Here is a 13079-nt window from a genome sequence, read left to right as displayed (position 1 = left end):
GGCCATAAAGAGATGCATGTAGTCAGCAACAACACTCAGATAGGCTGAGCATCACATTAGATCACATTTTTCCCCATTCTGATGTTTGATGTGAACATTAACTGAAGCTCCTGACCTGTATGTGCATGTGTTTAATGCACTGCACTGCTGCCACATGATTGGCTGAGTGGATAATTGCACGGATAAGCAGGTGTTCCTAATAAAGTGCTCAGTGAATGTATGTCTCCCTCTTTGTGCGGTGAGTTGTCAGTGGACTCTGTCCCTCATGAAGATGTTCACATAACCTGTAGGTCGAGGAGATTAGATGAAACAGATAAAAAGCCCAGTTTCCACTGTGCCTCTGGCTTCATTTACTTAGATTACATATCTATTTTTTAATTTATTTTAAATCTTGATTTTTTAAATCTTATCAACACCAACATTTTATAGAGCTTTCAATGCCAACATTAAAATCAAAATTTATATTCATCAAAGACACAATGAAGAATATCCAAAGGTCCAAACCACTGCATGAAGTGAGTGAAGGCAGTTTTGCCTCCTTATTTCCAAAGTGTAAATGTGTTTTAATTCTTCATACACTTTAGGCAGAAAAAAAAAAAAAGAAATGACCATAAAGTGTTTTAAGTTTTTTATTTAAATTTTTCAAACACAGCAAAAATACAAGAGATATACCTCACTGAACAGTCCAGCATCAATTGTAGTTTTATGATTAAGTTACTTTATCTGTAAAAAAATCAGCTGAGCGAAGATGATGTTTGTGGCTGTGTCACCGGTCACAAAACGCTTCATAAAAAGTGAGGAACAATGATGAGGTGAGATTATGTCAGCACTGGTAAAGAGTTAACTTTTTTTTTTTAACCAGAACATTCTGTACAGTACAGATATGATCTCCTGGCTGTAGTTTGTTGTGTTCTTGTACTGGATTGCATTACGTAGTAAGATGCTTCTAATATTTTTTCCCACCACTATTTGTGGGACTTAATAAATTCACACAAATACACAGGAGAGGTCACAGGGAGGCCACTGTTTAATTTCTCAGCACAAAGTTAGTGAAGGGATTTTGGAGTTTAAGGGATTTAAGGTGCAGAGCTAATTTTAATCACATTTCAAAAACATGTAGGACTGGATTAGTTCCTTATCTTTTACATTTTTGTCAGTGGGAATCCGGAGTGTCTGGCAGTGGTCTTTCTACTTAAGCCTTTTCAGTGTGTCCACCATGGTTGCTTATGTGTAATGTGCATAAATGTCACTGTATGTGTCGTTCATTCATTGATATTACATTCTGCATGGATTATACCAGAAGCAAAGCACACAGACTGTGTCTTGTCACGAGTCTGTGCATTAAAAGCTGATCTTCTCTTCGTAAAGTGACAACAGCAACAGAATACCCCACCCGCTCAGGAGGCCGACGTTCTGCAGCAGAAACATCAGCCAGGGTCTCTTGTTGCTGATGTGGACCATGGTGGGGAGCTGGAGAAGAGATGGAGGAATCATCTTTCTCTGTCTATCATTTATACACGACTCATTCTGTTGTCTTTCATTAACTGTAAAACACACGCACTCACCATATCAGCCAGTCCCACGTACAGGAAGAGTCCTGCAGTGATGGCAGCTATCCACTGTTGGGCCACGACGTCAGTGGCGACAGACAGAGCGATGTACAGGCCGATAAACGAGGTCATGGCGCTGCCAACGTTCAAAAGCAACGCCTTGCGGACAGACATGCCACTGTGCAGCAGAATGGCAAAATCGCCTGGAGAGAAACAAACGCAACAGGATGATGTTGAGAAATTGTTGAAAAATGATCATATCGAGACACTTGCCTGCCTTTGGGTGTGTTCTTTACCCAGTTCATGTGGTAGCTCATGGCAGAGCACAGCCAGTGATGTAGCCAAACCAGATTTCCATGACAGGGAGAAAGCTGCGCCCATTGCTAAGCCGTCTGCAAAGTTGTGGATCCCGTCACCGATCGTAATCATATAAGGCAGCAGACGCTGTTCTGCAGACGCAGAGAGACAAAGTTACAATTATTGTAGTTATAGCAGCCGCAATGATGAGCACCATCATCACAGCTTGATGATATCGTGCCTGTTCTTGTTGGAAACTACTTTACTCACCCCTGGTGCGGTCTTTTGGTGATTTTATGTTGTCTTCATTGCCAACCTGAAATGTAGATGACATGTAGAAATCAAATTTAATTGCCTAGAAAACATCCAGTAACACATCCTGTTATTGACATTAAATATGTTTGGTTCTGGTTCAAATTTTTCCAAATTGTTTGCTGAAGGTTTCAGACAGTCCAACATTTCTCATAACTAATAGAAGCAAGTTCAGTGAACACATACACTTTTTATTTCTTATTTTTTCTGGTTAAAAAATCTTTTCATTCCCACTTTTGATCAGTATTCCACCTGAGATGTCAGGTGTTAATGTGACACTTCTCACCAGGTCGACTTTTGATGCCGACTTGTCTTTTTGTTTCCTTTCCTGTTGATACATCTCTAAAACCCTCCCATGGTCACAGTGGTGAGGCTCTGATTCTTCCTGAAGAGAGAGAGAAAATGAGAAAACTGGTTAAAGACTGCAAGAGGAAGAATGAATAGAGGAAGAGAAGTCATCCAGGAGGAAATACACCTTTATGCACCACAAATAATTTCTAAGCATTTCAAGGCAGACTCAAGAATAAAAAGGCAGTAGAGGTATGTTGTTTTTTCTTCTCACCGCATGATGGTGTTGGTGATGGTGGTGATTTTCTTTATATGTGACCAGAGAGAAGATTGTTTCCATCAGGTAGAAGTAGTAAATCCCAGCCATCAAAACCAACAACTTGTAAATGTAGTCAGGAGTTTCTTCGTGGTGACTTTGCTGTGAGTGCCTCTGGCTGTCGCTTCCGTGCGAGTGCACATGTAAACCTAGAAACTGGACAAAGACGCCGCGAGAAGAAGTCAAAATCAGTATATGTTGCACAAAAAATCGACATGAGTGTTAAAGGTATAAACTCAGTGGTTTAAAACAATCTCTTGATGCAGCTTTGAAAGGGTTTCAATCGCTCACCATGGGTAGCAGGTGCAGTAAGGCGTCTCCAGTCAGTGAACCTACAGCCATACTGATGCAAAACTGGATACACAGCTGGAACACACCAGTGCAGGAGGTACACAGCAGCACCACAATCCCAAACATGGACGTCAGTGTTATCACCACATTGGCGATGGTTGCATAGAGGTATCCTGCAACAGGAAGAAAGAGCAGAGACAGGGATCGGGGTCAACAACGTGTTGAATAAGAGCCAAACATGAACCTGAGAGAGAAGAGGAAGATGTTGTTCCTATTAATGTTCATCAACAAAAAAAAAAAAAAAAGCAAAGAAATGCATCTAAAGAAAAAATAATGTAAATTAAATTACGCAATGTATAAAAAATACAATCTAAAAAATGTATGCAAACTGGCTTATTTTATTGAAAGGTGAACAAAACCTCAAAACATGAAAACCTGTGAATCAAAACTATTTCCCAAGCTCACTCAACAACATGCAACATCCGCACTGGCATCTTCTAATATTTCCAGTAGGCTAGTGGAGGCGGGATCACTGTTAGTCACTCAAGTCCACAAACACAAACACACCCACTTACTCTCAGTCTTGGTGAGCCCATCTGGTCTTACTTCTTCTGCGATGTCTGCACAGGCTCCGCTCAGGATCTGCTGGACGAACGCAGGGCTGAGTCGAGCCACGGCAGACCGGCCCAGACCGGAGGAGGCAGAGCTGTTGTCCTCCAGGCCAAAGATCAGGACCAGGTCTTCAGCCGAGAAACAGTGCTGGGAGAAATCAAAACATTTGAGCATTGGTTGTTAGCTGCCTGATGTTCTCTGAGGGACTGTAGTAAAATCTAACACTGGCGCTCCTCATGCACTGTGTGTTTTTCTGTAAATACGAAAACATGAAAATCAAGGAAATTTGCTCCTTTAACAGTCAGTAAAACCACTAACAAAAATCCTGTTACCTATTTCGTTATTTAATGTCAGTTTATTTTTGTTAGAATTAATGCTTATTTTCATTATCAGTTATACTGCCAATTACTAACTACTATTTACTCCAGAAAGTCAGAAAATAACATCACAGCTAAAGGTGGTGTCTTTAAGAGTCTTTTTGTTACAACGTTGGGCTTTGACTCATGACTTATTCACCTATGCACCTGTCTGAAGTCAGGTGTAAACAGATCACATCTTGTGCACTGTATGTTGCCATATATACCTGATCCCAGGTAGTGTTCCCTTCGTGCCCTTCATGATGTCCATGACGGCTCCTCTTCCTCCATCTTGCACCACTGTGATCATGATCAGCGTGATCATCCTCCAGGTGACCATGCTCATGTTCGTGCACAGGCCCTATGTTCAGACTCTGCATAAAAGCCTCCAAATCTACAGAGCACAAATAAACAACCATCGGATTCATGTAGGTTTCCAGTTAACTCAGTTTTACTTGTCACATTTATACCTTTTTTTATTTCTTTTTTATTTTATTTCTGCACCTCTGGCTATGTATGTATCTGTGTCCATGTTTTTTTCTTTAGAATTTGTGCTGGATATTTACCCCCGACAGTAAAGTTCTCTGAGCCCAGACGGTCTATGATGTAGTCCAGGAAGAAGCTCTCCTCGGGCAGGGACTGGCTGACAAAGCAGTCACCTTGCAGGGCGTGATACAGGACGCGACCCAAAGCCGCACCCACTTCCTGTCTCTGGTCTGGTGATGATGCATCTGCCATGATGTCACTGGCTTCTACACAGTTCTGGTTACCATGGTGATGATGAAGAGGAAGGACAAGGAAAAGGGGGATGACAGAGAGTTTTACTAATTCACTCAACCACAGTAGAGTTGTGTATATCAGTGTCAGGAGTGTTCACTGTCTTCATATTTTTAACTGAATTCAAGCAGTTGCTTTGAGGCTACTTCACGGAGGGGGATTAAAAACATTATGTAGATAACTGTGAATACATCTCTGCTATATCCTGGTAATGCTGGTGTAACTTCAAAATCTAAATCTTTACTCCAATTTAACATCACTGAGATATTCATTATCACAATTTCATGCAGGAATTTAATGGACTCAACTAATATTTTCTCATTAACATCTAAATGTAAGTTTAATAAATTTCAACTTGATTTAAACTCCAGTTTTTATTTGTCGGAATGACTGATCAGTTGTTGATTCAATTTAATATCTTAAATTCAATGAATTTATTTTCCCGGGTTCAATTAACTCAGTTGGTTTTTCCATTTTCAAAACTGATGAAGAAACTTTGAACTGATCATTCATCTTGCGTCAAATTAATTCAGATGTTTATGTTTATTTCTATTATTATTAACAGTTACAAGCATGTGTATTGTTGTTAAGGATTCCTGATAGTTTTGTCACTGTTAACATTGCTTAAGTAGCTACATAGGAATGTTAATGCCCAGATTATGGAAACACAGTTGACAACAGAATACAAGAGATGAACAAAAGTTCATCTACTGTATTCTAAAGAGGATCAACAAACAACATAATTTAAAAAAAACCAAAAAAACAAAACAAACTAAATATAGAAAAGGATAGATGTTTGGAGAAAATTGAGAAAATTGAAAATAAAGACTTTCCTTCCAGGAAGAAAAAAAGACATGTTCAGTGAACTTATCACTGCTGTGGTGGCTGACTTTATTGAACTCTCTTTCGTATGCCTTCTGAGATACAAAAGACATGTTTTTATTGTGATGACTGGTGTGACGGTGATGTGGCTGAGTACAGGGCAAAGCCTAGCAGGTCTAACTGCAGGCATCACCCAAGTACGATAAGATAAATACTGCAAGGACCAAGCGCAAGAGTAAAGTATGGCTGAAATACTGTCACTCTGCATGTGCGTGAGTGACGTCTGGAAAGTCTAATATTTAGACATGAATAAATAAAAAAGCAGCAATGATCACAAACTGCAAATTACCATGTCCATGTGGAATTAAATATACATTTTTTACAGCAGACATTTTGGTGAAACAATCAACATTAATTACTCAATTGTACTGCAATAATTGCAGGAACTGATTAATGTTAATTATTAATGTTGGTACTTTTCGGTAGTGTTAATAGTAAGTAGTACGGTAAGAACAGACCACAGATTTTTTTTTTTTTTGGCTGTAGTCACAAGCTCACCTCACTGTGTGATGGCTCATAATGGTGATGAAGCTCCTGAAGCACGACTTCTAATCCATGAACGTCGATGTATTCGTGGTCATGGCGCACCCCTTTACTCCCGTGCTGGTGTTCATGGTGGTCATGATGTGTGATTCTGTGCAGGAAATGTTCGGTCTCCTCTCCCCACCTCCCCTGGCTTACTGCGGTGCAGACCAGGCCCGGAGAAGCCAGGTACAGGACGCAGCCAGCAGCAACATGGGTGAACTGAGATACACTGACGGTTACATTTCTGCTGCCCTTTCCAGTTTCGTCCTCTCCGTGCATGGAGTGATTGCTGATCAGCTGGTGAACGGCATCTGTTAGATCACACTGTGCAGACAGCAAAGAAAAACATACAGGTGAAAGCAATTAATAGAATATAATACACATATAACCTTATAAGCATAATTAGCTTTGATAAAAACACACAATGCAGAAAAAAACACACACTTACATACACTTGATAAACAACAACCTATAGTCAATCTACATCTTTTTTAGTGCCTTTTATTAGAAACCTTTTCAGATAACAAGAAGAGGGCAATAGAATAATAGAATATGGTTTATATGGAGTTTTTTTTTGCAAGTAACCTTGATGATGGATTTTTAAATTGAATTTTAGAGGAAGACTCAGCACAGAAAACCAAAACTATCTAACATGGTTAAATACCAGTGGTGGTATGTGAGAAAATATGTTGGTTATTTTTACTTTTGTAATTTGGATGAATCGACCCATTAAACAGTCAAAACAGGAAACAAAGGTTGCATGTGGCCATAATATTAAATTACCAGGTGAAAGTACAGGACTCTTTGACATTTTGTCAATGTCAGTGTCAAACAGACATGTAAGACTTTTACTGTGGATCAGACAAGGTTTATTATTTTATTGAGCCTGTTTCAAGTTTACTGGCAATAGGCAATTCACAAAATATTACAAGCCTGTATAACTACTGAAAAGTCTCACTGCTTCATTTGATATCAGTTCTTTTTTTAGAAACGGTAAGAGTCATCCAATCCGAGCTATCACCTGTGCGCTAAAGCTGTTTTTCATCTTTTTCATTTAGTTGTGAACACTTGACATGCACTGTCCATTACAGCTGACGTTGGAAGTTCAAAAACTTCACTCACACTCACTGACACAATGGGTTCATCCAAGTTGCCTGCAAATACATAAAAGTGCCCTTCATAAAATAAACATATGGACTAGTGCTCCAGTAACTATAGATTGTGAATTAAAACTGTGATAAAGTAATTGAAGTTTATAGTGTAACGTCTCAGACTAAGAAATATATATGAATAGGTTGTTGTATTAAGATGTGCATTCTTTTTGATGCTGATGCCTTTATAAGCTTTGAGAGACCCTTCTGTCAAACATCGCCCAAGCATAGCGACTGAAATCTTGGTTTTATTATTAAATATTTGCATTGGATCGAGGTATGCAGAACCACCCTGCCTCCATGGACTTGACGGTTACATTTTTACAATAACTACTGATTAACAGAAAGGAAAAAGCTTCATGTGCAACATTCAGAAAATCACAAGCAAGATACAGCGGCCAGGCTCTGACACTGTGAAGCCAACACGGCTGAACTACATGAGGATTTGTGTAGTTTAGTGACATAATAATAATCAGAAAAATATAGTATCATCGCCCACATGTGTTGTGTGTATGCACAGGGGTTAGATTTTTTATTTTACTTTTTTTTTTAAATCACATGCTTCTCGTTAATAAGTCACATATGAATTGTCTTGGTTTTGGAGATGTCGGTTCTCTTGACTTCTCATGACTGTGTTCACATCTATTTGTCCTTATTTATATAACCTGCTGGTTAAATTCAACAGGACATCATGAGATTACAGCGCACTTACTATTTCAGGTTTCACTGAGAACCCTGTTTAATGAGTTTAATAAGCTATCCTACATGTAGACATAATGAAAATACATAACTTGTGATAAATAACAATTAGTGATTTTCAGGTTTTGGCTGAGAGCCGGTGAAGAGTGAATCCAACTTTTCAAATCCTCACTTTCTACAGTACAACACTTGCATGCACAGTGGGGGCAAAAATTCATATGATAAAGTAACTTGGTGGGTATAGAAAGATTTCCATGAAGAAATCCAGTTTGTCAGTGTGGTCGCTGGAACAGCAGGTAGAGCTGGTTAATAGCTGTTGGACCTTGACCTCTCCCCGCAGAGCCTGCAGCCCTGCACCTGGCTCTCCAGCCTGCCTGCGGAGTTAATAAAGCTTACCTTTTCACACGACACTTCGCCGCACTGCACACGTTTCTCCAGGATATTAAAGAGGCAGCGAAGGGACTCCCCGGTCAGAGACTGCTGTCCCGGAGACACGATGCTGACCACATCCCTGTAGACTGCCTCCACAGCGGGAGAGCCCGAGACAGGAGCGAGCAAACCCCAACCAGCAAACAGAGAGAGAAGGAAAAGCGCAGACGAGAGCATCTTGAACCTTGATTTAAAATCTTTTACAATTTTTAATACTAAGAAAACAGTGCAGAACAGGCAGATGAAGGCTGACACAGTCCCAATGTATTTCTACAGACACATTGAGTTATATAGAGCTCAGCTCACAGCTGTTCTCGGTTTAAAACCACTGCAGTTTCACTGCACCTGCACTCTGGCTTGTGATTGGCTGAGACTCGTGGCCTGTGCTGTCCTATACCTGTCCATTAAACCTATTGACACCTGTACAGGGCAGAGGAGAGGTCTACATCACCTCTAGGGGGAGACTGGGCACTGTTTGGACTAGACCAACCAAACTTCTACATGTTACTTACATCTGTCTGCTAATTAGCTATAGCCTTTATAGATGATTACATATGACTTATCATTCACATCACTTATTTGAATGGAAGATTTATAATTATGCGCCTGACCCCGACATGGGGACAGATGCAACACGAAGGTTGCAACATATTGAAAGTATATCAAAATTTCACTTACTAACTTTTGCTTTTTGCCTCATTAAGCATAGTATTCTGAAAATATGCATTGTTTTACGATAATATAGCGTGATTTATTTATACAATGCTATTATAGTATTCTTTATTTGTTCAATAATGTTTATTAAATAACAGTAATGGAGCTACTGTTACTGTGACAGTTACAGGGACAGTTACAACAGCTCGTTGTAACTGTCCCCACCCTATCTGGCATAACAGAACAACATGTGCTAGCTAGACGCACTGACAGTGACACATGCTGACCATGTCACTTAGAAGTCAACAAAACAATGAGTCAAACTAAGCAGGTTTTGATTAGATCCAGGCCACTGATATGATCCACTTTGATGAATTACTCAGTTTTGCATAATAACCTCACATACAGACCAACCATCACCATTACTCAGGTGATATTCAGACAAGTCTCGTTAAACCGGTAAATCAATAGTTACAAGAAGAAGGGGCCATTGAGCTGCTTAACCTCCCACCCTAATCAGCAATAACATATTAAACATAATGTATGCTAAGTGGTTATCCAAATGTATCATCAGTTGAACAGATTGTTGCATCTATAAAGGAAACTAATGGCGTGAGGCTAATGTCATCTCAGAGAGCTTTTGTGTTATTAAGAGTTATTTCAAAAATGAACATGTGGTTTTAAAGTCAGTCTGTATGTTTCCTTGTTAGATGATAGCTTCCTGAAAAACAATCAGTCACAAAATAACCTTTTTTTTTTCAACAATTTAAGGCAAAGAACTTTCCATCCTAGAATAAGGAAATTAAGGATTTCATGTTGGGTTGGTGGCATAGTCCACAAGTAATTTAACATTAAAAGCTCAAAGGTACTCATGTTTTAGCCTAATGAATTTAAGCTAAGGGTTAGAGTTACAAACATTGATAATATGCCCCATGAGTGAACCACAGAAACACTGACTCAGTATTTTGACTGACAGTCCCTGCACAAGAACAGGTACACCAAGCACATAAACCTTTTGATTGTGGTTTCACAGCTCGATGTAGTTCACATACATATTTATCTTCTAGCATAAAAACAGCAAACATTCATCCTCCTCTACTGACACACACTCTCACCGAACATGAATATTAAACAGACATTACAAATGTGAAACATGTGCACGCGTGTGTGTGTGTGTGTGTGTGTGTGTTCCTGTATTAACCACTAGATGGTACAATTGCTTTGTGTAATATCACAGTCATTCATATATCTGTCTCTGTGAAACCTCTACATGTCCCCAAACAATAAAACCAGAGTCTTTACAGGCTCATAACATTAAATCTGATAGCTTATGAGGTCTCTGGTGTGAGTAGAAGAATTTTAAGTGTTTAAGGTTCGAATTGAATTTATAGGAATTATTACAATATAATTACATGTCAAATTGGATTTAAATAACAAGCTGTCAGTATTTAGTTTGGTAACAGATGCTGTTAACTTATGTCGAGGTTAACAATTTTAGTTATTGCCTAAGTACAATGAATAAAACATTTTAATATACTGTATTTTATGATTTTTTTTATTTTAGCATGTGATTTAAGACTTATTTTGAAATTGAAAATGCTGCCTGTAAATAATACACAAACAATGAATAAATAATAGTTACACAAAATGAAAATTTCTCCCAATAAAACAGTGCAGTGGAAAACAATACAGCAACAGAAAGACCCACTCCTCCACACACACACACACACACATGCACTGAAACAGAAAAAGTCCAGCGTGTACATGTCATTCATTCATTCAATTCTTCAGCTGCACTTTAAAGCCTTATTAACACTTAATTACTACATGAAATTAAGGAGCCAGTTCACATGAGTGAAGTAAGCTTGCAGGGGAAAGCTGTTTCTCTCACTTCTGTGGTCATTTAGCTGTAAAATGACAAACAACAGTAGAGCTTGGTCTTGTAATCTATTCCTAAACTTATGTTCAGCTCTGCAGCATTGCCAAAATTGCTTTTATTGCTGAGTCTCAAAATCTGTTGTTGTCAAAATTTGCCTGCACATGAGTGACCAGCCAGTTCATTTCCCTGGAGTGTGGACTGAAACAAATCGTCAGGAAAAAGAAAACAGCAAGAAATGTGCTGAGGAATTAATCTTTTAATTGTCTCTAGAAATGAATCAGGCCATAGCTGTTTTTACTGCAGTGTTGTTTTGCTTGTACTTTCACAGTGGTGAGCTTCACAAATCCCGACTTTTTGTGTTGTTGCTTCAGGCCTGAAACATGAAACATGAGCGGTAATCGCGTCAACAGTGACTCACAGTCGGCCGTAGAAATCACTGAAGAGAAGGACATTGAGTTGATTGGCTGCACGTCACTTCACACATATGAACGGACAGCAACACACACACAAGCTCGCTTATGGCATGGGACCCTGGACATCTGCCCCTGCACACACACACACACACACACACACACACACACACACACACACACAGGCATGGTGACTCTGCTCTGCTAATCTCTGAGACAAAACACACACTTTCCAGTGACCTGTTTTCACACCCCCCATCGTCATGTCACTCTCCATTACATTGTCTGTCATGCAAACCTGTAGATGTTCTCAACACACACATTCATCAAGTCCACCACTGTACACACACACACACACACACACACACACACATGCAATCTCAAAGCACATGCTTATTAAATATATCTATGATTGATTGGACACAAAGCACACATAACTGTTTATCACTATTTCAGTTTGCATTACATACAGTATAACTGATCTTTGCTTCACCATTTCCAAAAGGATGTTTGATGACCACCCACTGCTCTTTTTTCCCTGATAGTGTTGTTTTTCAGAGACCTAAACAATTAAAAACAACTACCAGCAGTGAATGAAAAACATGTCAAAACAAAATGAACAAATAAATATATTTAAATCAAAACTACTTTTTTTTTTTTACTTGACTTATATCAGGGACTAAATATCAGAACACTTTGGCAAATGCTGCACAGATTTTGCCTATTTAAATAAGGAATTGTCCAAGTTTATAGAAGTGCAATAATACATTTCTGGAATACAACTTAAACTACCTCTTATCCTACACACTTTATGCTATTCATGTTTCATACATTAAGTCCTCAAATAATAAGTGCAAACTTATCAGCCACCTATCAACTATATCAAACGTCTCCCACATTTTGCTTGTTTGGTGTTATTATTGCTGTTTGAAATATATGTCTTTTCAAAATAAAGTAAAATTTGAAAAATGTTCTAAATGTGCTGGTATTTGAGGCACAGGTCTTTCTCATAGCAGATGACAACCCAGATTCAGTTTCTATACTGCTGTTTGAAGCAAACATGAAGCTGAAAAACATCTTGGAGGAAGAAGTTCTTTTCACAGAATACCCGACTCCCCCATCTTTCTCCCCCTCTCCCCCGTGTCTCATACACACTCGCTGCCTGGCCACAGCCCTACTTTCTTTCTGAAGCTGATGTTTCCATTACAAAAATAAAAGCATGACGGCTAATCCAGTTATATGTACCCTGGACGACACACACACCCCCACATACATATGCGTGCACACACACACACCCGAATGCACATTATGCCTACACACACACACACACACACACACACACACACACACACACACACAGACACAAAATCTGCTGAAACACAATAAAGCAAGTTCAAAGACACACACATGTTGCAACTGGGCAAATATGGGCACACATAGAAACTGCAGAAAGAACACTCAGAAACACACACACACACACACACACACACACACACACACACACAGGGGGCATGTGATTGAAGCAAGACCTCCTGCTGTGAAAAAGTCAAACAGAGCTTTCTACAGCTCTGGAAATAAATACCAAACATTAGTAATCCACACACATGCACACACACTATGGCAAAATGAACACAAACACAAAATGTATGAC

At 39.2% G+C, this 13079-nt stretch overlaps 1 protein-coding gene across 1 annotated transcript; it reads right to left on the bottom strand.

The window, feature by feature from the left end:
* Positions 1 to 613: 613 nt before the first annotated feature.
* slc39a4 (solute carrier family 39 member 4) lies at positions 614 to 8796 on the bottom strand. Its single transcript, XM_071500971.1, has 12 exons — positions 8453 to 8796; positions 6180 to 6530; positions 4589 to 4784; positions 4250 to 4416; positions 3630 to 3813; positions 3055 to 3227; positions 2722 to 2919; positions 2446 to 2544; positions 2118 to 2163; positions 1847 to 1999; positions 1566 to 1753; positions 614 to 1470 (listed from the first exon to the last, which is right to left on the bottom strand). The coding sequence occupies exons 1-12, from the start codon at positions 8660 to 8662 to the stop codon at positions 1342 to 1344; spliced, it is 2094 nt and encodes a 697-aa protein (XP_071357072.1). The 5' UTR covers positions 8663 to 8796; the 3' UTR covers positions 614 to 1341.
* Between the last annotated feature and the right edge of the window lie 4283 nt (positions 8797 to 13079).

Source organism: Trachinotus anak, unplaced genomic scaffold (assembly GCF_046630095.1).
Source record: "Trachinotus anak isolate AG129_WGS33_773 ecotype Australia unplaced genomic scaffold, CSIRO_AGI_Tana_v1 ptg000016l, whole genome shotgun sequence".
In the NCBI taxonomy this organism is placed as follows: Eukaryota; Metazoa; Chordata; class Actinopteri; order Carangiformes; family Carangidae; genus Trachinotus; species Trachinotus anak.
Note: the sequence above shows the minus strand (reverse complement) of the source record. Positions and strands in the feature narration are given on the sequence as shown.